Source organism: Fusarium verticillioides, chromosome 1 (genome assembly GCF_000149555.1).
Source record: "Fusarium verticillioides 7600 chromosome 1, whole genome shotgun sequence".
In the NCBI taxonomy this organism is placed as follows: domain Eukaryota; kingdom Fungi; phylum Ascomycota; class Sordariomycetes; order Hypocreales; family Nectriaceae; genus Fusarium; species Fusarium verticillioides.
Genome location: NC_031675.1, coordinates 393,639 through 417,426, shown reverse-complemented (window position 1 = coordinate 417,426; position 23,788 = coordinate 393,639). Strand labels below are relative to the sequence as shown.

General features: G+C 51.6%; 10 protein-coding genes across 11 annotated transcripts; 6 read left to right on the top strand and 4 right to left on the bottom strand.

Annotated features, from left to right (window-relative positions):
- Positions 1-3: 3 nt before the first annotated feature.
- FVEG_09807 (hypothetical protein) lies at positions 4-1,474 on the top strand. 2 transcript variants are annotated; one of them, XM_018898884.1, is made up of 2 exons: positions 4-806; positions 879-1,474. In XM_018898884.1, exons 1-2 carry the CDS (start codon positions 42-44, stop codon positions 1,428-1,430), a joined length of 1,317 nt encoding a protein of 438 aa, XP_018756849.1. In that variant the 5' UTR covers positions 4-41; the 3' UTR covers positions 1,431-1,474. The 2 variants fall into 2 exon arrangements, with proteins under 2 accessions (XP_018756849.1, XP_018756848.1); XM_018898883.1 differs by having other exon boundaries at positions 4-1,474.
- A 472-nt stretch (positions 1,475-1,946) lies between these two features.
- On the bottom strand, positions 1,947-2,690 carry FVEG_16671 (hypothetical protein; the record flags this gene model as incomplete). The annotated part of the gene is made up of 2 exons (XM_018905914.1): positions 1,947-2,334; positions 2,458-2,690. The coding sequence occupies 2 exons, from the start codon at positions 2,688-2,690 to the stop codon at positions 1,947-1,949; spliced, it is 621 nt and encodes a 206-aa protein (XP_018756850.1).
- A 129-nt stretch (positions 2,691-2,819) lies between these two features.
- FVEG_09808 (hypothetical protein) lies at positions 2,820-4,702 on the bottom strand (the record flags this gene model as incomplete). Its single annotated transcript, XM_018898885.1, has 3 exons — positions 2,820-3,667; positions 3,715-3,995; positions 4,047-4,702. 3 exons carry the CDS (start codon positions 4,700-4,702, stop codon positions 2,820-2,822), a joined length of 1,785 nt encoding a protein of 594 aa, XP_018756851.1.
- Positions 4,703-6,681: 1,979 nt separating this feature from the next.
- Positions 6,682-8,115, top strand: FVEG_09809 (hypothetical protein; the record flags this gene model as incomplete). The annotated part of the gene is made up of 4 exons (XM_018898886.1): positions 6,682-6,786; positions 7,358-7,460; positions 7,935-7,964; positions 8,018-8,115. 4 exons carry the CDS (start codon positions 6,682-6,684, stop codon positions 8,113-8,115), a joined length of 336 nt encoding a protein of 111 aa, XP_018756852.1.
- Positions 8,116-9,355: 1,240 nt separating this feature from the next.
- FVEG_16672 (hypothetical protein) lies at positions 9,356-9,841 on the top strand (the record flags this gene model as incomplete). Its single annotated transcript, XM_018905915.1, has 2 exons — positions 9,356-9,467; positions 9,807-9,841. The coding sequence occupies 2 exons, from the start codon at positions 9,356-9,358 to the stop codon at positions 9,839-9,841; spliced, it is 147 nt and encodes a 48-aa protein (XP_018756853.1).
- Positions 9,842-11,731: 1,890 nt separating this feature from the next.
- On the top strand, positions 11,732-13,429 carry FVEG_09810 (transporter MCH1; the record flags this gene model as incomplete). Its single annotated transcript, XM_018898887.1, has 1 exon — positions 11,732-13,429. One exon carries the CDS (start codon positions 11,732-11,734, stop codon positions 13,427-13,429), a length of 1,698 nt encoding a protein of 565 aa, XP_018756854.1.
- Positions 13,430-13,921: 492 nt separating this feature from the next.
- FVEG_09811 (triacylglycerol lipase) lies at positions 13,922-15,774 on the top strand (the record flags this gene model as incomplete). Its single annotated transcript, XM_018898888.1, has 3 exons — positions 13,922-14,223; positions 14,270-14,687; positions 14,734-15,774. 3 exons carry the CDS (start codon positions 13,922-13,924, stop codon positions 15,772-15,774), a joined length of 1,761 nt encoding a protein of 586 aa, XP_018756855.1.
- A 270-nt stretch (positions 15,775-16,044) lies between these two features.
- FVEG_09812 (hypothetical protein) lies at positions 16,045-17,827 on the bottom strand. The gene is made up of 2 exons (XM_018898889.1): positions 16,525-17,827; positions 16,045-16,479 (listed from the first exon to the last, which is right to left on the bottom strand). Exons 1-2 carry the CDS (start codon positions 17,710-17,712, stop codon positions 16,129-16,131), a joined length of 1,539 nt encoding a protein of 512 aa, XP_018756856.1. The 5' UTR covers positions 17,713-17,827; the 3' UTR covers positions 16,045-16,128.
- Positions 17,828-17,985: 158 nt separating this feature from the next.
- Positions 17,986-20,050, bottom strand: FVEG_09813 (amidohydrolase ytcJ-like). Its single transcript, XM_018898890.1, has one exon. The coding sequence runs from the start codon at positions 20,030-20,032 to the stop codon at positions 18,419-18,421; it is 1,614 nt and encodes a 537-aa protein (XP_018756857.1). The 5' UTR covers positions 20,033-20,050; the 3' UTR covers positions 17,986-18,418.
- Positions 20,051-21,556: 1,506 nt separating this feature from the next.
- Positions 21,557-23,783, top strand: FVEG_09814 (hypothetical protein). Its single transcript, XM_018898891.1, has 2 exons — positions 21,557-21,838; positions 21,892-23,783. Exon 2 carries the CDS (start codon positions 21,900-21,902, stop codon positions 22,446-22,448), a length of 549 nt encoding a protein of 182 aa, XP_018756858.1. The 5' UTR covers positions 21,557-21,838; positions 21,892-21,899; the 3' UTR covers positions 22,449-23,783.
- The last annotated feature ends 5 nt before the right edge of the window (positions 23,784-23,788 follow it).

Here is a 23,788-nt window from a genome sequence, read left to right as displayed (position 1 = left end):
CAACAACATCATCATAATCAACAACAGATGGATCGTCACACATGCCTGAAAGATCGCTGAAGCTCAACCCCGCCGCCAACACTTTTCTAGGCGAACCGTTCGAACTCAGACCCGTTGTCAATGAGATTCTACGCACAAAGTACTGTGTCCCCGGAAGCATCTTTCTTGTCGAGGGCGTTGATCGCATCTCTGTCTCGCGATCTGGACGATGGCAGGTCATTCGGCTTCTTCTTGGTGATGGAGAGTTCTGTGTTCAGGCGATAATAGCGCCTGACATGCACCGCTTCGTCACCACGGGGGAGATCGCCCTGGGAGCTTATGTCCGGTGTGAGAAGTTCGATGTCAAGTGGAAGAAGGTTGGTGATGGTAGCATGGTGATGCTTTTGGTGAGAGACCTCATCACAGTTGGCTGGAACGAAACATATCGAGCACTCCAAAAGAAAGACGGACCTCTCCCCGCACAGATTCCGGCACCAGCACTTCAAGCAAAGTTGGCAGCTCAGTCCAAATCGGCGTCAGAACCTGAGCCAGAGATCAAGCCGGCTCCCAATCAGCCCAATCTTCCCGCCAATGGACCCCCTAAATCAGGCTTCGAGGATTACATGGAGTTTGATGATGTTGATGAAGCAGCAGCTGAAGAAGCATTCGAAGCCTTTGAGAGACTCATGAATGCCAACAGACCCAAGACACCGCAGAAGGCACCTCCACCTCAAAAGATTGAGTCCCCACGAAAGACGGTGGCACTTCCGAAGCCGCAGACACCAACCAAAGCAACACTTTGGAAGAAGCCGCGAACACCGCAAAAGGTAGAGACACTACAGAAACCGAAAACGCCGCAAAAGGCAGGACCTTCACTGAAACCACAAACACCACAAAAGTTGCAGGCATTGCAGAAGCCGAATACACCACAAAAGATTGAGGCTCCCCGAAGACCACAAACCCCACAAAGAACTGCGATAACCCAAGAGATACCAACATCCCACCAAGCCATCGCCCTCCCCCGAGACTGGCACGATCCCCAAACTCCCCTCAAGCTCACCACCCTCCGCCAAATCCCCCACCTTCCCTACGCCCAAAACTGGTCCTGCAACGTCCTCGCCATAGTCTCCTCCCTCTCTGCCATTGAGCCCTCGAATATCCCACCATATCGACAACGAAGTGTACGCCTTGCAGATCCCTCTACGTCAAAGCAAGTCCACCTCACTGTCTTTTTGGATCCGGAAGCTTTTACTCCGCGAGTTGGAAGTGCGGTGTTGCTTGTGGGTGTGAAGAACCATCGTTTTGATGGGGGCAGTTTGAAGAAGTATGAGAGTGATCGCAAGAATGGACGGTGGTGGTTTGAGAATCCGATTGAGATGGATTGGTGTGATGTTGAGGGGATTAATGATTGGTGGGCGCAAGTTACTGCGGCTACACAGGGTCGACGTTAGTACCGTAGATGAATTGATCCCGTATTTTTCTTGCGCTATCTCGTTCCGGTGTCGTCATGTTCACATTTGGCACGTCACTCAAGAAGTCACGAATGAAGAAACAGTGGAAGAAGATCTCAATACAAATTCCATACATAATCTCAAACACCAATAACAAATATCTAGGGGTATTGTGCATCCCTTCCGTCAACGCCAGGTTCGCCGTCCTCTTCCTCACGATCTTTGATGGCCCCTTCGATGGGGAGTCCAGTCAATCTCTGAGGGCAATAGCAAGATAATACTTCCAACCGATCTCCAACCTGTTCAACCGAACTCTCCTTAAATAAGTTCTGTCTACTGATTTAAGCTCTCGGCCGCGATAATAACAAAGGAGGGTCCAGCCTCTACCAGTGAACGTAAAGAAAATAGCGACACCACCATGAGATGACCCGGCATGAGACGACAGGGTGCTCGGCGACGGAGCGAACCGAACTATGTTGCTAGATTCGGCAGGGTATTCCTCTGGGGACTGCACAGCTAGATGACCCAGCATGAGACGGCAGGGTGCCGCGACGGAGCGAACCGAACTGCGTTACCAGACTCGTACTTCTCCGGAGACTGGACTGGAGTGACCGAGTCCAAGCTGGCAGTCGGGACTGCCAAGGTCGGAATAGGCTGCACACCCTCCAGGTTGCTCCCTCTCATATGTCCACCGACGATGTTCGAGTCGGACGCACGCCAGACTGGCCTAAGCAAGTCCTCTAGGCGATGGTGCTCTAGAAACTCCTGTTCCTCCTGAGACAGGCCTGCAATTGACGCCATACGGCGACGGTTGGTGACCGAGTCCAAGCTGGCAGCTGGAACTGCCAAGGTCGGGACTGGTAATATTCCGGCACCTGGATGTGGGTTTTGCGCGGCAACGCAACTGAGACGATGCGAGAGTCGAAGCGGTGATGAGCCCGCTTGACGGGACGGAGAGGGGGTTCACCTCAAATGAGGGAAGGTTACCTCAAAAGAGGGATGGTCACCTCAAAAGAGGGATGGTCACCTCGATATGAGGGAGCATTCGAGCATCATCCGCACTCCCAGGTATTCGGGAGGAACCAGACTAGTAACATGGGAGGGGCTAGTGTTGGGATAGCGAGATCCAGAGTCGGGAAAGCGGAAACCAGGGTTGTAGTAGTGGAGGCCAGAGTCGGGCAGACGAGTGCCGATGGCTTGAGGAACAGCGACAGCTTCGGGGGCGGGCTTGGTTCCCGTCATACCCGTCACCACCTCCATCTTCATCGTCCCCTTCCTCATCTTCATCCTCCGCAGCACCCACACTACCATGGTTGGGGGTAGTGGGGGCCAGAGTCTGGAAAGCGGCGGTTGTTGATGGGGGCAGCCCGCCGCTACCACGTTGCCTCCTTAATTACCGTCGTCACCACCATCATCACTGTCTTCATCGTCCCCTTCCTCATCCTCTTCCTCCGGATCCTCCTCGTGCTTAAGCTCGATAAATCGAGCATTCTGCCAAAATTGAAATTTGAGCGGCAGGTTTTCGTGTCCCATGTCTTGGAATGGTAGGGTGTGATCAAATAAGGTGCCCGGGTCCGGGGCCGTCTTCTCTGGTTTGTATAACGCCAGACCGCCCAGGCTAGGCAAGATTATAAAGTCGTCGTCCTGGAACACTTTAGTTCTCAGAACCTGCCCGGGGTCGGCGTGTCTCATGGGTCTCCATTGGGGTACTGGCGCGAGGGGGCTGCCCAAGGGCCGGAGGGTCTCCATATGGGTTTCCGTGTAGTACTCAGCGTACTCGTGAGGTCCCAATTCATCAAATGTGATTGATGATGCAATGACAAGATCACCCTTCCAAAAGTGGGTGTCGGTCAATCTCTTCACATTCTTCTGGCCTTGCATGGCCCGAGCATCGCCGTTCCAGCGGAGGTCCGGCTCTGCGGAGAGAAATTCGTAGTCGTTGAAGGACTCTGTGAAGAGGTTGAAGGTTATGACGTTCCAATCTCCCTTCAAGGTCTTGGGCTCACAGCAGCCGCAGAGCTCGAGCTTTCTCTTTTCGGTGCCTTGGAAGCGGTAGGTGGCTAGGGTGTAGGTGCCGTGGTCGTCAGACTTGCGGGCAGAGAAGGTTATTGCCAGTCGGGTGAGTTCGCTGCAGCCCTCCTGTGGGTTTTGCAGAGGGTTGCGGATTGCCTTGGTCTTGGTGCCGACAATTTTTCCGTCCTTGAACTTGACCACCTTCAGGGTACAGAGGTTCAATTCTATTGGAGTCAGTGGATGTTGGCAAACTTGTGATCGTTGAATTTACCACGAGCAGTGTGGGAGAGCGCCCAGACGGCGAAGAAAACATCATCATGTTGAGGATGTGGTAGCACTTGCGCTAAGCCATAACACCCTGGCTGGGGTCCAAAGGGGTGTCCAATCCCGGACAGGTCGATTTCTTGTAGAGACTCCCGCCAGCTGTAGCTGAAGATTTTTCCATTTGCGGTGACAAAGAACATCTTTCTCAGATCTACATATGCGTGGTCGAGACCGGCGGGAAGAATGAACTCAGCCCAGGCACCCCTGGTATCCATCTTGGCAACGTGGCTAGAGATGTCAGTCGGCGGTTACTCACAACAGAAATGCTAAGGCACTTACATCTTTCTCAAACCTGGCAACAGCTCCAGGAGGATCAAGAAGTGCTCACTGATTGCCGCCGCTTGAAATCGCGCCCCTCTCATGGCACTAGCGAGAGGGGCGAATCTCTCCCGGTTCGCCTTGCGGATGTCGTCGATAATGATGATATGTGTTGACAGTTGCCATACGAGCTTTCCCTTATTGTAGAGAAATGCCCACGGAACACCTTGTGAGTGAACCGCGGCTGTCTGCCGCGAGAAAAAGTTGGTGGTCGAGAGATCCCAAGGCGTCCAGGTGCGACTGTCGTAAGGGTACCGCCACTTGAGGTGCTTTGCTAGTTCAATAGAGAACAGCTTTTGGGGGTGATCATTGGGGTTCAAGGGGATAAGGCCAGGGAAGAAAGTATGAAGGGCTTGGGCCATTGTCTCTTTGGCTCCGAACTTTGCCTTCCAGCCTTTGCTGACGGCAAGGCACGCGCGGTAGTCATCAAACTCAAGATATTTCAGAATCTCACAGATCATCTCTGGGGGTAACCTCTCTAATCCAGCAAGGGTGATCGTGGTCTCAGAAATTTTCTTCCTAAGGTAAAGGATATCAAATGGTGAGAATGTTTCGAAGAGAGCATCTAGCTCATCTTTCCGGGAGGATGCGCGCAAGGACTTGTCATTTTCATCCATGGTTGCAGGTTTTTGACGCGTTTGTGCGTGTAGATGGATCAGAATTAGTGAGTGTCAGAGAAAAAAACGAGATCAGACGAGTTTTCACAAGTTGAGAAATGAGTGTTACCAAGGCAAGTTCCCCTCCTGTAGAACTTGGGGACTTAGGGACTTCTGCATTGCTCAGGTCACATGATCCACCTCCTCTGGCACTGTCACCTCACGGCCTCCTCCCTCACAATAAAAGCTCCCAATATTTTCCTCGCACACAAAAATATTTCCTTTCCCTTCTTCCTCATCCAAACACTTCTTACCCCCTTCACCCCAAAGAATACTTCTTACACTGCGCACTGCACTCCCCATATGCACACTCCCTTTTCACTGTGTTGGCTTGATATGTCTCGCTGAGATGTCATAAGCTTTAACTATCAATCAAAAAGGTATATTTTCTCCAAGAATATCCCACTGCTCTTGGATTGCATCCGGAGTTGAGCTGACTTTTCATCGTCCAGTCCCATATGTATCATGGGCACCGCTCGCTCAGGCTCATCGTAGCTTTGGCCGGCTAACGCTCACTGTCAAAGTGAGTGTGGCTCCTGAGCAAGACGGAGTGACTGGCTCAGGTTCATTAGTGCCTTGGCCGGCAATCACTCACAAGTAAGTATGACGCTCTAGAACAAAAGCATCAACGCTGACCTCTTGTGCAGCACAATCTGGCGGGAGAATCATTTCCACTCGTGGATTTTCAAGGGACGTCGAGAGCGCACCGGACCCAGCAGAGGCTCAACGCGTGAGTGACGCTCTTCAACCATCTTCGTGACACTTGACACTGACATTCGACAGATGAGGCCTTCCCCGGTCTTCGGACTTCGGTGATATTGCTGAGTGTCAGCTGCGGGGTGAGACCCATGTTGGAGGGCGATACGGACCGTCTCTGAGGCGGATCCGGTCATCGACTCTTCAGCATTGGGTGCTCTCCTGCCCCCCTTCAAACGGGTGGAAGCTGAGTGTCAGTTATGGAGTGTGACTTACGTCGAAAGGCGACAGTGACCGCTTCTCAGGCGGGTCTTGAACCTCACTCTCCGACATCAAATGCTCTCTTCTGTATTCCTCAACTCTTCAGAATCCTGATTACTTTGGATCCGAGCAAGTCAGCGTCACTCCTGTTGACAGCCCTCGAAGACTACCACAGCTCATCCCCCCATTCAAATTCGCGTGGCGTTGAGTGTCACCTCTGAAGTGTAACCCACACCTGAGGGTGACAGAGACCGCCTCTCAAGCGGATCTCGCTCCTCCCCTCATCCCATCCCATTCTCCTCTTCACCTGCTGTACTTTTCCCTGCATTTTCGAAACACAACAGGCTTCGTGTTCTTGATTCAACGCGTTGTCACTGATTCACCAACTCTCTACCTCCCCCCTCCTGCTCCCCCACCCCACGGGTATGCTACTCCCCCACACCAAGGGTGATCTCTGCCCCCCGCTCTAGGGGTGAAACACCAACGACAGCCGAACGACAACACCCTGGGCTTCTTCCGATGCCGCAGTTTGTGCTATCGTTTACGCTCCGCATCGTTTTCCCGCCCTCTCTCAGGGCAGGCACCGTCCCCATTCATGGGTGAATTGAACATGCTTCCCTCGTAATGAGGTGACAGCGGTATGTCGTGATCACTAAGAAGCATGTTTATAGGAGCTAACTTTGACACCCTTACAGGCCTTGACATGGCGCGCTACTTGCATGAGACTTGCCTCTGAGCAGCCTGTTGAAGGAAGTTGACGCTGGCATCCCTCCCTCTTCGGGAGGTGAATTGGGTATGTGACAAACACTAAGGCATGTTTGCATGAGCTAACCTTGGGGCTCCAACAGGCCCTACTAGGGCGCCAGTGGACCTTTTTCAACAAAAAGATCGAGGCTTTCAAGGCTCAGCCTAACGACGGCAGTGCCCCTTCACTGTCGTCAAGAAGGCGACTGCTGGTAAGTTTATCCTCCCCACTGGTCGCAATGATCAATGACACTAACCAGCTCTCCAATTCAGCTCGCAAGCTGGGCGCAAAGGCCAAGAAGGGCGGATCCGATGAGGAACCGTCCGCTCTTAAGCTCCAAGAGGTAGTTACTGTTTTGAGCATGAATTCAAGTTGAACTTTGCTGACAGAAGTCCACAGCACGCCGTCTTTGATACAAAAAGACAACATTTCCCAGCCTGAAAACGGTTCTTGCCTCTACAACAACCCTCGTCAAGCTAGCCAAGACAGTGTTGAGCTCACCACTCGGGTCGTGACGAACCAGGTACTGCCGGTGCCTATAGACAGTTTTATGCCTATGAACGAGTTTGCTCGACCCATCACCACCCTGACGGAACATTCCCAAATTACTCGACTCGTCGAAGGAACTTTACAGAGATTTGGCATCCAACCAGACGGGGCTCTCACCCTCTATGGCGTCCCGCTCCAGTAACATGGGAGCCATCGACAACAGACACCGAGAATTTGACGCTCAGTCTATTTACCCTGAAGATACCTGTCTGTTTGGTATTTCGACCGTTGGCGCGAGGTATTGGTGAGACGCTTGAGCGCCATCCATTTTCAGGGCTAGTACATTGGAGTGGGTGATGGTGAAAAGCGGTAAGTCGAAAACACTGGGAGGCATGTTCGTGGAAGCTGACTTGACACCTCAACAGGCCCCTCCCAGGGCGCGCTCCCAACCCCCCAAGCTCAAGGAAACCTACGCTTCCGAGGAGATCATGCGCGGTAGAACGCTCACTCGCGAGACCGACGAGGCCCGTGAGAAGAGTGGCAAGTCTCGAAAGAGTGGTGCCACAGAGCGAGCCCAAGGGCGTCGTTTCTGCTCAGCAGCAAACATACCAGCCTGCGATACCATATACACACATGGTCCCGCAATATCCTCCTCCTATGCCTCCCATGGGTTATGCAGGCAGATGTGTTATTTGCAGTTGAGACTTGTGGCTGAGAGCTTATTCTGGCAGGCAGAACTTAGCACATGCGGCCTCCGGCTATGGCTCCGGTTGCTGCTCCAGGTGGCTTCACGTACATGGATGTGCCTCAACATCCTCATCTGCATTTCCACGAACAGATGCATATGTACACAAGCGGGTACGCAGGTCCAGGGCCATCCTGCATGCTTCGGCGTGACAGCGTATTGGGGATGCCTGTGTTTATGGACCGACGAAGAAGATGCCTATGAGACCAGTCTCTACCAGCTTCTTGATTGGCACCAACACTCCTCCCTCACTTGAGGTGACTTTCCCTCGTTTGAGGTGACCAGCGGTACGTAGATAACACTGAGTGACATATTCATGAGCTAACTTTGATTTCAATAGGCCCTTTCCCGGCGCGCTTAATCAGTGATGGCGAAGGTACTGAGCATCGCATTGAGCGAGCCGGCGACGTCATGGTCGCCGCTCGTCGCTCTGTCTAGGTGCAAGCCATCTTCCCGCCCTCACTCTTGGGGGCGGTGACATCCTGCTGATCAGGAATGGTGAAGGCACCGAGCACAAGATTGAGCGCTCAATGGACGTCATGGAACGGAGCACAAGATCGAACGCTCCATGGATGTTGGGTCTGCCGCGGCCGGAGCCTGCAAAGCTGTACAGAGGGACACGCAGTGGAAGTCTGCAAGATTTTCTTGCACTGGAAAAGCCGGCGGCACTCCTTTGCAAGGGCCCTGGTGCCCTGGACAGTTTCATTGCTGAAGCTCAGCCACGTGGTCGTCAAGGATGAGGGGGTGTGAGCCGATGTCAACATCGCTTGCTCACTCGTAACCTCAGTTCACGACGCAACCACTTCTTTCCTCGACTTAAGGACAATTTGCTACCTTGGCTACATTCTCTCTTCCCCATCCCTTCTTCAACCTCAAACCCGCTCGTGTTGAATTTACAATACGCGAAATACCACGACGCGCTTCGAGCACCGTGGAAGAATCGCCTGCTACCACCTCGCCTACGAGGAGATGGGGAGCATCAACATCACTTGCTCACTCACAACCCGATCACAAACAATCCTTCGTTTATACAACCTGAAGCCAGCTTGCTACCAAACCTACATTTGCTTTCTCTACCTAAGGTATGTCGCCCTTCTCTTTGTGATGTTTCCCTTCGGGTCACTTCACTCCACGTTCCTTTGCCTCCCCCTTCAGCATCTAACATTTATCCAGCATAACCTCTGAGTTCTGTCTGCCGGAATACGCTCTCAGCCACAAGTCTCAACTGCAAATAACACATCTGGCTCACACCTTAGACATTATGCCACAATGTCTGCTGGCGACAAGTTACTGGGTGGCGACGGTGTATCATGAACTGCTCGGACAGATCCGCAATGTCGGACGCATCAGGTGCTCTGTCATCAATGAGCCTGACTGGGAGCGCCACGAAACCGCAGAGTCGCGCTTTTCGCAGTGAGGTCGGCAGGGCCAACAACACCGCTAGGGCATGGAAGTGGCCGTCAACATGGCTTGCTCGCTCGCGACCCAAGCCAAACGCACAATCATTCCTCCCTCAACCTAGAGTCACTTTGCTCTCTCAATTACATTGCCTGGTGAACCTTCAAAGTCGGTGATCCTGACGATGAACGACAATCACATCATGGATTAGCGACAAGAAAATCGACTCACGGCCACCAAACCACAAAACCATTTTGCACGCACTTTTCCAAGAGTGCATATGGACACGGCCGTCAAGGATGAGGAGATGGACGACGATGACGGTGCCGTCGTCAAAGATGAGGAGATGGATGGTGGGTGCTCCAAACGCCAATTCGACAAGCGGGTGCCGCGTACGGCCATTTCCATATCGATATATGTTGAACAGCAACTGAATCTGTGTGCGAAGAGGTGGTCCGGTGGTCGGGGAGGAGAAGTAGTCTGTAGCTAAACAAGAAACATTCATCTTCACTTAATTCTCTCTTCATTGCTCTCGCCTGTGACCCCAAAAGGTTTTGTGATGTGTTATGCCAACTTCATTCTACACGCTTCCTTCTTTCACGTGCGGCGACACCCATCACTTCATTTCGTTCCCATTCCCTGTCAGTGACACTTCCGGTGTATTCTTTGTCATCGGTATGTTGCAGCCCGCTCCGAAACATTGCGAAGGTTCTAACATGTAGTGTCCGCAGCGCCCGATATGGTTCACTTCGCTTCGCCGTTTTAGGGCCTTCTACATCCACGAACAGGGGAGTAGCATGGAGCCAAATCTCCTTCTTGCTGGAAGCATGCGAGACGCTATCACACACCGTCGGCCACCTTCGAGCCACCTCTCCCGGCGACTACCCCTTCTTCATTGTTGTTCGAACAAAGGCGACACGAACCTCCAATGAAGTGCCGCGAGTCAACAAAGGAAATTGGGCTTGGCCTGAACACTGAAACCGATGTCGTGGTTCTTGGATCAATTTGTGGAGCTTGAACGCGCTGTTACAAAGGTAAGCGTCTCACGGGTTCATGTTGTACAACATCTAATAGTTCCATGCAGGACTTGTCCATCATCACCCTCAACATGAGCGGTAGATCTACTTCGTATCCTATCCCCGGAAAATCCTCATCGACGCAGAATACTCAATGACAGGTCAATGCTCCATTTCCGGGTTCACAGTATGTCATGTCTCTTCGCAGAGAGTGGTCACGAAAACAAACAACCTTTTTCGCAATGCTACGCGACCCAAAACCGTCCTGCCGCGACTGAAGAAGCCCGGTCGAGTGTTTAACCTCCAATACCGACGATCCCAAACTAAACCTCAAAGAGCACCCAATTCCTCGCAGGCACTTCGACACTTCACATCCCTTTACTTTACCGACGCGTTCAATGCCCACTCGCCGGGTGACAAGCAATAATCGAGCGGCGAAACAAGGACGATGTATCTCACTCCAACAACGACCACAAATACTCTGCATGAAGCCCGCTGGGAGGATTCGAAGCTATCAGTGGGAGCGACTACCAGAAGCCTACCGCTCCGAGAGCAATGAAGGTGGTCCTGAGTCTCAAGATAACTACAGCCGCCCCCAGAAAAGACCACTGCTCTCAGATCACGACATGGTGAAGGATATTGTCTCCTCTCGGTTGATTCAGTAGACGGCAAATCATTTCGCCGATCTGATCTGTGCCAAAAGCCGGCGAGATTTGATGATCATACCCTCATCACTGGATGTGTTGGTCGTCTTCGGTCATGTCGTGCCAAGGTCTCAACGTTGGAAGTATCATTCGGGTTACATGTGGCAAGGAGGAGTGACAGAAGGCTTGAGGCGAATGCTGTGCAGCTGTTCCTGAGTGTCGCGCATGTATTTTTCTTCATTACCAAGCAGCCTCATATGCTCGACCTCAACAAGCCCAACGCAGATCAGCCTTTTTCATTATCGACCTAGATACTATTGCTCGTATTTAAAATAGACATTGATTTAGTGTTGTACGGGAAATGTATCGAATTGTTGTTATTTCACCTTGACTTTTTACTGTGCGATGTCCATTCTATGGTGCTGTTTTGGTCAAGTCACAACGATCAACTTAAAGCACACGCATAAGCAGAAGAATAACACACAACCAACAGAACCTCACTTACTTTGATCGGCGATGTCAAAGGCACAAGACACAACAATATTTCGACTATTCCTTGCCCCTTGACAGTCTGTACGGTTGTTGTTTGCGACTGTCTAGGGTAGTCCGAATCACGAACTGTGCGACCAAGATATGGGTTCTAAGTTTACTGGCCGCGAATCAAATTTGACTTACTGTGTGGCTTTCTGGCTCTGCGTCTGACCCGGTGAAACGTATGAGTCACTTTTCAAAGAGCCAAACATCAAGGCAGCTTGAGGAGCTCGTGGTCAAGTCTTGAGATTGATAAGATTGATAACGGTCTCTGACTGATCCGGAACTCTGTCCGACCTCGGCAGAATAGTGGGGTAGAATTCGGAGCATGACCCATGACGTGGGATCGCGATGGACCAGTCCCAGTTGACGTGATTCACATTCACCAACTCTATCTACCTTATCTATTCCAACCATGAAATCTCCCTAAACTCTCCCTCCTCAACATCCTCTAACCTCACTATTATGTCGTCTCCCACCCCCGACGACACGCGCATCGACGCCGACCAAACCTCCACACACAGCTCCTACGCCTCGTCCTCCGACTCATCCTCCCGCGCGCGACGAAACAAGGAGAAACAAGCCCTCCGCCTCATCGCCTTCATCGCAGCAAACATCATAGCCCTCGCCTGCGGCTCCATCGTCGTATTCTCCCTCTACGCGCCCCTCCTCCAGTCCCGCCTGCACTACACGCAGTTCCAGGTCAACGCCGTCGCTATCGCTGGCTCCGTGGCGCTGTACCTTCCTATTTCGCTCATCGGGTATATCTGCGATCGCGTTGGGCTGAAGCCGCTTGCGCTGGGGGGAGGAATCCTCTTTGGCAGCGGGTATGGCATCGCAGCGGGTGTTTATCGGAAGTTGGATCTGGAGTATCGGAGTCATCCTGGGTATCGTGTCAATGGAGACTGGTCCGTTCCGTTTCTGATGTTTGCGTTTGTGTGTATTGGTATCGCGACGTGTGCGCTTTACATGGCTTCTGTGTCATCTTGCGCCAAGAATTTTGGAAAGGGTCGGTATCGGGGATTGGCGCTTGCTACGCCGATTACCTGTTTTGGATTGAGTCCTATGTGGCTGAGTCAAGCGGGAACTCGTCTGTTCACTGAGACGAGGCCAGACGGGTCCAAGGGTGACTTGGATGTATTCCGCTTCTTCCTCTTCCTCGCCATCTTGACTTTCTCCATGGGTATGCTGGGTACATTCACCCTCCGTGTCGTGGATGAGGATGAGCTTATCGATGAGGCTATCGAGGAGCTGGAGCAGAGCGGATTACTCGATGGAAGCTCTTTGCTCGGCAGGTCCGAGAGGAGTTACGGTGCGACGGGTGATGAGACCGAGGGTTCAGCGCTGCTTGATCCGTCGAAAGACGATGCACAGTGGAAGAAGAACTGGGTCCTCAACGCTGAAACGCGTTCGTTTCTGTCTGACCGCACCATGTGGCCTTTTGCTCTGGCATTCCTCCTGATCGTTGGACCAGGCGAGGCTTTCATCAACAACCTGGGCACAATCATCGGTACACTGACACCACCTGAGATGGAAGGTCTAAGCCATCGGACGTCAGCGGCAACGCACGTGTCCATCTTTGGTGTCACAAACACTGCTTCTCGTATCTTCATCGGTACTCTGACTGATCTTCTGGCACCGTATCCCCAGACACAGCATGTTCAAGCACCGCATGCTCGCTCAGCCGTGAGCAACCGCTTCTCCATCTCCCGCGTCGCCTTCATGGCCTTCTTTGCAACGCTCCTCTCAATCGGTCTCTTGATCCTCGCATCCGGCCTCGTCCAAAACCACGCTGAGCGCTTCTGGCTCGTCTCAGGTCTCGTGGGCGCAGGCTACGGCGCGATATTTAGTCTTACTCCCTTGATCGTCACAATCATTTGGGGCGTAGAGAACTTTGCTACGAATTTCGGCATCATTGGTATGCTTCCCGCTGCAGGCTCTACGTTCTGGGGCCTCGTCTACTCAGCGACGTATCAGAACGGCGCGAACAACTCAAAGTCTGCGCCTGGGGGCGAAGAGCGTGGCGATTTGTTCTGCTACGGTGAGCAGTGCTATGCTCCGACTTACTGGGCTGAGACTGTTACTGTGTGGGTTGCTGTTGGGTTACTGATCTGGGCCTGGAAAGGTAGAGGGGGATGGTCCCAGCGTGGAATTGTTATTTAGTTAGCATGTTATCTCGGCATCTCATCATCTTGGCGTTTTTGGATAGACAGCATACGTGGGTCGGTCTAGTTGATCTCATAGCAGCATATTTCTGATATCATCAAATACATAGCGTCTCTTGGCCTGCCGTTGTTCTGGTCGTCAAAGCTCCCTGCATGCAGCTTACCCCGGATTTCAGATCAGACTCCACCACTATCTCGACAAGGGTGCAAGTTTCCCGCGGCCAACTCCCTGATAACTTATCGTCTCGGAGCCTAAGCTTGGCCGCCGATCAGCACGGATCTCAAATTTGACAGCCGTAGCTCTAAGCTCTGTGCATCAGCGTTCCCACTTGGTTCCTTGCAAGACATCCAGATAGGAAAGTCTCGGGGAACTAATCCGGGGAACTTGGACGTTATGCCCGGCGGAAAAGTGCCAATGGTTGTTATCTAAATAGCACGATCGTGTAGCTAGCATACCATGGCTCAAGATTAGATGTTATCATAATCGAACATGGCTGAACGCAAGGGAAGTTCGTGGGCGTGGCTGGCTGTATTGCCTGTCATCTTGGCCGCTGCGTTTACAGTGTATCCTGATGTCTTTGGACGTTCTGGACCAGAGGCCTTGCCCTCCGTGAGGATTAAGCAGGGAACTGTTATTGGGAAGTTTGTTGATGACGGGACGTTTCCTGAACCGTTGGAGGGATTCATGGGGATTCCGTATGCGGTGCCTCCGGTTGGTGAACGACGGTTCAGACACGCTGAGCCTGTGGGTGAGAGTAATGAGACGATTGAAGCTTACTATCTAGGACCAAGGTAAGTTCCCAAAATATCATGATGAAGTTGGTACTGACCGTTGAAGATGTCCTGGCATACAACTTGTTCCTTTCCTCAAAGACCCCATTCTGGGACCAGATTATGAATCAGAGGACTGTCTCACCATCAACATCTGGCGTAAGAAGGGCCATACACCAAGCAAGGGGAAACTTCCCGTTGCGGTCTTGATTCCTGGAGGAGCGTTCAATCGTGGTGCTGCGAGGATGCATAATTCGCATACCATGCTTGCCTTCTCAGAAGAGCCATACATCGCTGTTAGCATGCAATATCGCATTGGTGTCTTCGGAGGACTGAACACTGAGTTGACTGCTAAAGAAGGTCTGCTGAACCTCGGACTGAAGGATATGTATGTTGCGCTTGAGTGGGTTCAAGAGAACATTGCTGCGTTTGGTGGTGATCCTGACGATGTTACAATCATGGGACTGAGTGCTGCAGCTCACGGTGTAAGATGCCTCCCTTTTTGCTTCAAGCTGTTACTGACAATTACAGATCGGACATCTTATTATGGACATCAATCAGCCCAGGAAGCTATTTCACAAAGCAATCATGGACTCAGGAGCTCATACTGCACGCGCAGTCCATCCTCCAAACGCTGCTCTCAACACCCAGCATTTTCGGGAACTTCTCGACCTGACACCATGCTCACACTTCAAGAACCTCAAAGACCCCAAGATCCTCACTTGTCTTCGAGGACTTCCTTCAGAGACTGTGGACAGAGCAGGAAAAGAGGTATTTAGACGTTCAGATCCTTCTATTCGTTGGGCATGGCAGCCTGTCATCGACGGAGACGTCATTTCACGCCGACCTATTGAAGCATGGAAGTCAGGCAAGTTCCACAGAGTTCCCATATTGACGGGTTCAGCTGCGAACGAGGGTGCTTTCTACGTTCCCCGAACGGCCGATAAACCTGAAGATTTCACGGGCTTCTTTCGTGAGCTTCTCCCGCATCTCACAAAGGCTGAGGTTGCGGAACTTGAGAAGTTGTATCCTGATCCTTCCACAAACCCTGACTCACCACATCTCGACACTCGTGGTATTCCTGGCGTAGGATCACAGTATAAACGCCTCGAGACAGCATACGGCCATTACGCATATACATGCCCCGTCCGCCAAACCGTAATTTGGTCAACATACCACCCCAACGCCGAACCCGCGTATCTATACCACTGGGCACTCAACAAGACCGCCCTCTTTGGCGCAAATCACGGTGATCAAATGCGCTATCAGACATTTAACCGTGAAGTTCGTGAGATTTCGCCTGCGCAGAGAGAAGTAGCTGGGCAGTTCCACGCGTATTGTACTGGTTTCATCACAAAGGGCGATCCGAACGCTATAAAGGGCAAGTTTGCAAGTAGGCCGAAGTGGGCACCGTTTGAAGGAGGGAAGGGAAAGACGATGTTGCTGGGAAGGGGAAACGATGAGAGGGCTGGGGGGACGGGGGTTGGTAAGGCAGCTGAGTTGGTTGACTTTACATGGGGGGATGAGCAGTGTGAGTTTTGGTGGAGGGTTTCGTCAAAGTGGGAGGACTAGACAGACGTCGAATGAAACTAAACTGTTGATTCAGAGTGTATGACTCCGTCGAACAAGTGAAGGTGTTAAGTCCGGAGAAACAAACATCACCTCGACTAACTTAGCCCATGTCTACCCCATCTTGCCAAGAAACCCTGGGATCAATAACCTAGCATCGTGCATAACCATCTGGTCACATTGATTCCTTTACGTAAAACCAGTGTCAAAGTGGAACACCCCAGATTTCACGCACAGGTTCCCGAGTCATCACCGAATCCGGGGTACGCAGGGTCCAAGGACCAAAGCTTCAATTGAGTCTAACCAACACTAACTAAACAAACACTCATGACATCATAAACCATCTCCCACAACTAACTAGTAAGAGTATCGGAAGTTGGGGTTCTCAAAGTCAGTGAGATCCTGCAACACGGCATTCTCATCCTCCACAACAGGACCCTGAGCGTCACGAAGACGGTTTCGACGGATGAGCACGAAGCGCAGAGCAATCGCAATGACGACTTGGCCTGCTACACAGCCGATAATGAGCTTGCAGCCGGTCTGGTAGATTGGTGCTTCGGAGCCGATGAAGCCGTGGGGACCGATGATGTTGCCGATGCAGTATGCGAGGAACACAAAGGCTGTGGCGGTGGTTCGCTTTGTGTAGCCGCCGACGTTTGAGGCGGGCATTTGAAGGGCTACGATGAGGGCTCCGACGAAGGAAGCGCACTAAATAGTTAGTAAGGGTGCGATTGAGGAAGGTTGGGGACTTACCATGTAGTAACCAGCGAGTAGACCGCCCTTGTTGGAGCGAGGAAGTTGCCAGAAGAGCGTAACAGCAATGAGCGTGGGAAGAAGCCAAACACACATGACGATTGTCCTCACGTTCTTGAACTTGGACGCAACATACGGTCCCGTAAACATGAAGATGGCGTTGCAAGCACCGTACGGAATACCATACGCCGTCGTCAACAGCGCATCATGCGTGAACCCCTTAACAATCAGCTTGGAAAAGTTCGCAATACCACCATTGATAACCTCATTCAACAGCACAAAGAAGAACAGCAACCAGATCTGCGAGTCCACAAAGACCTCCCTGATCTGATTCCACTTGATCTTCCTATTAAACACACCAGTCTTGTTCCTCGCGCTCTGCGCAATCAGCATCGCACGCTCCTCAACGCTGAATCTCTTCGCAGTGAGGATGTTGTTGGGCAGGAAGAAGAACAGGACTATACCCCAGCAGATGGTCAGTCCGCCGCAGAGCACGTAGATGGTCCGCCAGACATCCCAACCCTTCGCTTGGCCGACGCCGTAGAAGAGAATACCGCCAAACATGGCGCCGAAGCCGTTGAAGCAGTAGAATAGACCTGCGCGCGCAGGCTGTGTCTCACGACGGAACCATTGCGAGACGATGAGCATGAAGGCTGGTGTGATTACAGCTTCGAAAGCGCCGAGGAGGAAACGACAGACTGCTAGACCAGCGAAGTTTTGACATGCTGCTGTGAGGCAGAGAATAGAACCCCAGGTAATAACGAACGTGCTGACGATAGTACCTGTTGGCAAACGCTGCGCGAGGTACGAAGCAGGCCACTCAGCTACCAGGTACGCAAAGTAAAAAATGGACGCCATCCAGGAGTATTCATCCGAAGTCATGCCAGTCGTTGAAAAGAGATCAAAGACAGCTGAGTAGCCGAGGGCTTGCTTATCGACATATTGAAGGAGATACGTTCCGCAGAGCAGCGGCATGAGAGACCAGTCGACTTTTCTGCGGAGTTTCTTGAGGGCGTCTTCATCGGCCATGAGCTCGCTTAGACGGGAGTGAGCGATGCCATGTTGCTGGAGGAAGAGCTCTGCCTCGTCGAGGTCAGTGACGGTGCCGTTCTTGATGTCTGCCTCTACGTCGTCGTGGTCAAGAGGGATGATCTTCTTGTCCACCTCGATGTCGTTTTTATCAGCCATGATGAGTATTGCAAGTGATCAGAGAGGAGATGATCGAGAGAGATTCCCGTCCTGCTGGATGGAAACAAGCAGCGACTGAGCGCCCTTTTTGAACCCGGGGGCGATTATACGATTCATGATCTGGGGTATCAGTAGGTGGAGCCAAAGTTGCGATAAGTTGAGAACTTGAGTGGAGGTGCTGAGATACCGCTAGCCAGGGGTTGTTTCCCTCAGTGCATCCACTGTACTGAGATAGGTAAGTTAACTAAAAGATGCGGGGGAATGAGCTGATGGGGTTGGTTGGTGGTGCCTAGGTTTTCCCGCGGAAAACAAAAAAAAAGGAGGGCGGTGGAGAAAGCGGAGGCTAGAATTGGGAGCGAAGGAGGAGATAGGGTGTTAGGTTTGGAGATACTCGTGGGCAGAGAGATAAACTTGGCGTGTTTGTATATCTGATAGATGAGAGATGGGCTGATGATTGTTTTGATAGGGAGTTGAGTGCGTCATTGATTGAGGGGTGGTGATGGATTGAGATGGAGATGACGAGGAGATATGTGAACATAGCTGAATGTTGAACATTGCACATTGACAACATCGACGTAACATGCAGGAATGAGCAACTCCAGTATCAATCCTCACCGTACTCAATTCGCCAAACAGTCTCAAAGATCACCCATTTCATTGTCTATCTCATTTTATACTCCCACCAACACCACGCTCCCAACATCAATCAACCCCCAAGACTCCAAACCCTCTTCCCAGCAAACCACGTCTCCCTAATCTCAGCCCTCAACAACGTCCTGCTATCCCACTCCATATCCGCCACAACCAAGTCCGCAAACTTGCCCACCTCCAGCGTCCCAACCCTCCCATCCTGAAAAACACTCCTCGCCGCGCCCTGCGACCCTGCAACTACCGCCTCGCAGACGCCAAGCTTGAAATGCTCGTTCACCACCTCCTCACAGTCTGGCTCCCGCGCTGAACGTCGTGTAGCCGCCACGTACACGTTGTGCAGGGGGTTCCAGGGCGCCGTGGGAGAGTCGCTGCCCAGGGCGAGGAGGGCGCCTGAGTCGGCGAATTCGCGGTATGCGAAGGCGCGGTCGCGACGGGGGCCGATGAGGCGTGGCCATGCGCGCAGGATGGCTGGGTCGGCGTGGACGGGCTGGATGGAAGCTGTGAGGCCGAGTTTACCAAGGCGTTGTGCGTCTTCGGGGGATGAGACTTCGAGATGTTCGATTCGGTGTCTGGCTCCTGGCCTGCCGTACTTCTCGAGCATGTCGACCGCCATGTGAATCGCTGCGTCACCGATGGCATGAAGGGCTATTTGGATTCCTGCATCAGCGGCCTGTTTAACCACTGGTTCCAGATCCTCTCTTGACCAGAACGGCGGCGGTGAAGCAACTGAAGAATACGGTTCTGAGAGATATGCCGTGCATGCATCGATGATGCCGTCGCAGATGATCTTGATACCCGCGATGCGAAGATCAGGCGACGTCTCAAGACTATACTGCTTCGCAAGTTCAATCGCCCTATCAACCTGCCTCATACGCTCTTCAACTGTATCAGCAGGTTTAACGATCCAATACGCCGTAACACGCATGGCCACATCGGGATATCTCCTCTTCAGCTCAACGAGACTCTCCCAGCTGTACTCATCCATCGCCATCTCGATTATCCCCGTGTATCCTGACGCATGGTACGCTTTGAACGCAGCGAGCATACACTCAATCCGCTCCTCATTCGACGCAAGCTGCGCAAGTGTCGGCCAGACAATCGACAGGATGGACGCTTCGCTGAGAACACCAGATGGTTTGCCGTTCTCATCCCTCTCGATGATACCACCCGGCGGATCCTCCATATCAGCGACTTTCATCTCCTTCAAGCCCGCGGAATTGCACCACGTCGAGTGCATGTCCTTCGTATCAACATAAATCGGCCTCTCGTCAATCTCATCCAGAATCTTGGCCGTTACTCCATCCGGGGTCATAGAGTGCATCCAACCCTTTGCCATGATCCGCGGAACATCCGGATTCGCTTTTGCGTACGTGCGCAGCTCGTGAAGAATATCATCCAGATTCTTACATCCCTCCAGCGCAATCTTTCTCAACGACTGGCCCAGTAGCAAAAGATGCATATGCCCATCTACAAAACCCGGCAGAACCGTCTTCCCCGCGAGATCCTGCGTGACAACATCATCCCCTGTGACTTTGGCCTGTACTTCATCTTTCGTACCGACGGCTTGAATGATGCCGTCTTTTATGTACATGCTCTCAGCAAAGGTAGGTTCGTCAGCCAAACTGGCGACAGTCCTCGAGAGGATCTTGCCATTGATGAAGAGAGTCATACTGCGGTAAAAGTTCTGTGTGAGCAAAGAACAGGTTTTTTGTGGCGGCGTATTGGGTACTTATATAAATTTATCGGCCTTCTTGATTTGGGCCGCGTCCATGCGGGAGCCACTCAAGTGGGCTAGATGTGCCTATCACCAAATTCGGGGCTTGATGGTGGGGTGAAGAACCGTCCAATGTGGTTGAGATGCGATGCGCTGTGAGACAAAATGCATGCAGTTTGATATGGCATTTACTGATAGGTCCTTCACTCACGTATCTTTTAATCCTTCAAAGATCTTCATCACCATGCATTTATGAAGCATCCTCGTGCCTGACATTATTTACAGTACAACCTCGGCATCGTCATGTCCGGCACCGGCCTTGAACTCGTGGGGACCCTTGAATTTTAACATGTCATCGCCTACTTGTCTAATTGGCTGCTTTTCTGGTAACAACGGGTCTGTGAAAATCGCTCACCGAGATGATCTTATCAGATGGAACGTCATCTGATCTGATCTAATGCACGCAATTCGTACAGTATCAGGTTTTCCGAGACCGAGGCCTGGGTATTTCGCCTCCACCGTTTTTCTTCTGTGACGCTAAGCAACGATGTACCCTTCCTGGAAATAACTGTCTTGTCAAGGTAATGCATGAGATGAGCACGGCCTGGGGCATATCATAGAGCCGCATATTCTGAGGTATGCTTTCGTTGGTATTGATCAACTTGCTGGAGGAAGTGGAGTTAAAGTTGCGTGATGAGCACCATGGTTGGATAAATGTAGGCGTAGCATGGTACCGGTCTCACAATCGAAATTGAACTTAAGCCGAAGAAGCCATCGTGGGCCGAAAGTGACCGTGGCGCTTACAGCATGGCAAGCTCTCGTCGTCAGCGCAGGTCCTCCAGAGCCAACACCACAGTCAAAGAATAATCTAAGCAACAAGCCTTTTGTTACTGGCGCGGGAAACACCGTATGAGCACGTATGGTACAACTCGCCTCCATCAAAGGCCGCGATGCCGTAGGATGGAGTTCAATACCCTGCGGATTCCCCTTTCTCCTCTCCCTTGACGCGCATTTCATCCTCGATCATCTTGTGGCGTTGCCCGAACCCTCTTATCACGTCAGTCTCGCAGTTTTGGTTCCATCAGCAGTCCTCCCGTAGGTAAAGAGCACAACAAGCTATGTTTTTTCCTTTGAACCTTTGACGGTACAACTCGACAAGTTGTCGGTCACATGCGATGATGAACATATCAAGGCTTTGTGGGCGGAGCCGTTCGAACATGGAGAGTGATGGTGCTTTTAAGGGCTAATTGGGCGGTAGAGAAGGTGTCAAGGTTTTTATTACGTGTTTCGTCGCGGCGTCAATGGCTGGGCGGTCGGGAGGCTTAAAATTAACATCGTGGATGACCCTGTTGCTGCGTTAAGTTTGCTTCACGAGCTCTGTCACGATCACGCAACAAGTCAATTAATTCTCCGATGCGGGGTTCCTCATATAGGTACTTGTAATCATACTTTTTTTGTGTTGGAACAGATGTCGAATTGACCTCAAAGAAGTCACATGGTCGCCTCGTCTGAACAAAGAACATCATGGGTTGACGACAACATCAAATGTGGAGATGGGCTTTGCGATAACCTGACAACGAACACATCACGTTATACAGACGGACGATTTCGACAAAACATTGACCTTCAATGTTGCTGTCTATTACCTGAGATCCTGCCAGGTTGAGAAATGCCAGCGACCCTTATTTCGTCTCGTCACGCATCGAGTCTCCGTCTACGGCTCGAAGTACAACCGTTGACCATCACCACTACGCTAAACCGGCAAGTTCTCTACTTCTCTTCATCTCAGAATTGTACTAACATCACAAGTATAGCTCACAAAATGACCGTAGAGTACGAATGTGGCTTCAGCATCTACCCTCCTCTCCCCCCAACACCCTTCAACCAATCCCTCTACGCTCTCTTCCTCGCCCGCCTCAGAACAACATTCTCCTCCCGACTCCATCCCTTCACCTCTAAACCGCTCCTCATAGCCGACGCCGACGCCGACGCCGCCTTCTACTACTTCACACTCCCCAAGTTCCCTAAAATCCCCGCCAATCCTGAACACTGTAACTACTTCCTAAGTTTCCGCCTCAGCTTCGGAGACGGTGGTTTACCACTCGAAGTGGCTGTTGCTCATGTCCTCGAGGTACTCGTTATTGCGAAGGAGTGTTTTGGGGAAAGAGTTAGGTACTGGAATGGGATGCATAGGATGCGGTGTAATAAGCAGTGGGGGTATTATACACTTGGAGATGTTGAGGAGGCGGAGAAGGAGGTCAGGAAGTTATGCAGGAGTATGGACTTCAAGGTTACAGCGATGGAGACGGTGGTGGAAACACTGGAGGAAAGTAATGTCGTGGAAGTTGGACCTCTAGCCCTGCTTGGCTAGAGTCTTCTTGTCTACATTTGTCCCAGTTACCTTCGATTACAAGCCCCCAGCTCTACCAATATCCCGATAAAGCATTAACTCGCAACTCAACCTTAAAGATTGGGCCAAGTGCTCTCCCAATGATAGTAAGCTACAGGCGAACCTTTCCTACATTTGACAGGGTCATTGGGCACCTCTGGGTCATCTAACGTTGTCAAGAGACTGGGCTTCGCCTTGACCCCATTCTCAACTCAGACACGCGGTCCCATTGGACGGAGCGTAAAGCGAGGACTTGTACTCTACAATATTGTTTGTCAGCCAGGGCCATGACAGGAGAGACTTGAACACACATTAGCTCAACCGATTCAGCGAAAATCTATAACACCGGCAATGCTGTTCTGATCCCAAGCAAGGCATCAGAGATACAAGTACGGAAAGCTGTTCATGAACCCGTTGATCAGACACACTTGAGCTCAAAGCCTGCGCCTCCTTACATGAGATAGCCGGCTCATCAGTCAGACTTGGACGTAATGCTCTGGTCAGGCTCGTGGATTCTGAAGGATGCTGGTCGGTAGCATTGAGGTGTCAGCAATTATGCGCGACTGTCCAATCCATCTTGCCAGCATTTCCTTACGTTGGATCCCAGGATTTCCCATCTCGCTTTGATGCAAGCCTCACTCACACAGTCCTAGATGATCTAGTTGGAAGTTACCTTAGGTACTCAAGAACTCCATGAGTGGTGCAAGCTTGAGTCCATTGAGGGAGTAGGGGAGCCCTTCTGTCTCCGAATCTCGCATCTTTAGCCATTTATCCAGTGGAGGATGTGTGGTTAATTTTTTTGTCGCTACATTTGAGCCGAGACTTGGTCGTGGCGCATTTGCTTGCAAAGTTGCAATAATGAAGAAAGAGCCTGAACTCGGGATGCAGCTGTATGTCGCACTCAGCGGACTACTTCTTCTATGAGCTTCAAGAAATGTTGTTCGATCTACTTCTATCAGCCTCACCTCCATTATCTTTGCGGATGTGCGTTCATACGTTTGTGCGTCTCACAGGAAGTCCTGGATCTCGAGTCCACTCATTTGGCGATAACTTCATTTGCCATCCTTCGCCAATGCAAACAAAAGGGAGGCAGACACCTGACACCGCGAACCATCTACACTTGTAACTGGCAAAAAGGAGGTGATCTCTGCTAGTGCAGCGGCTTTATCATGCCTGTAGGCCTCTGAATCCTTTCTTGGACATGTACATATGCGAAAGTTTGTACATGACGCTTAATTTATGGTTCATGTTTCGAAGCAAGATTTGTAGGTTAGAGTGTCGCGAGTCTGGTCAAATGGATTAGATGTTTGTTCAAGCCTCCA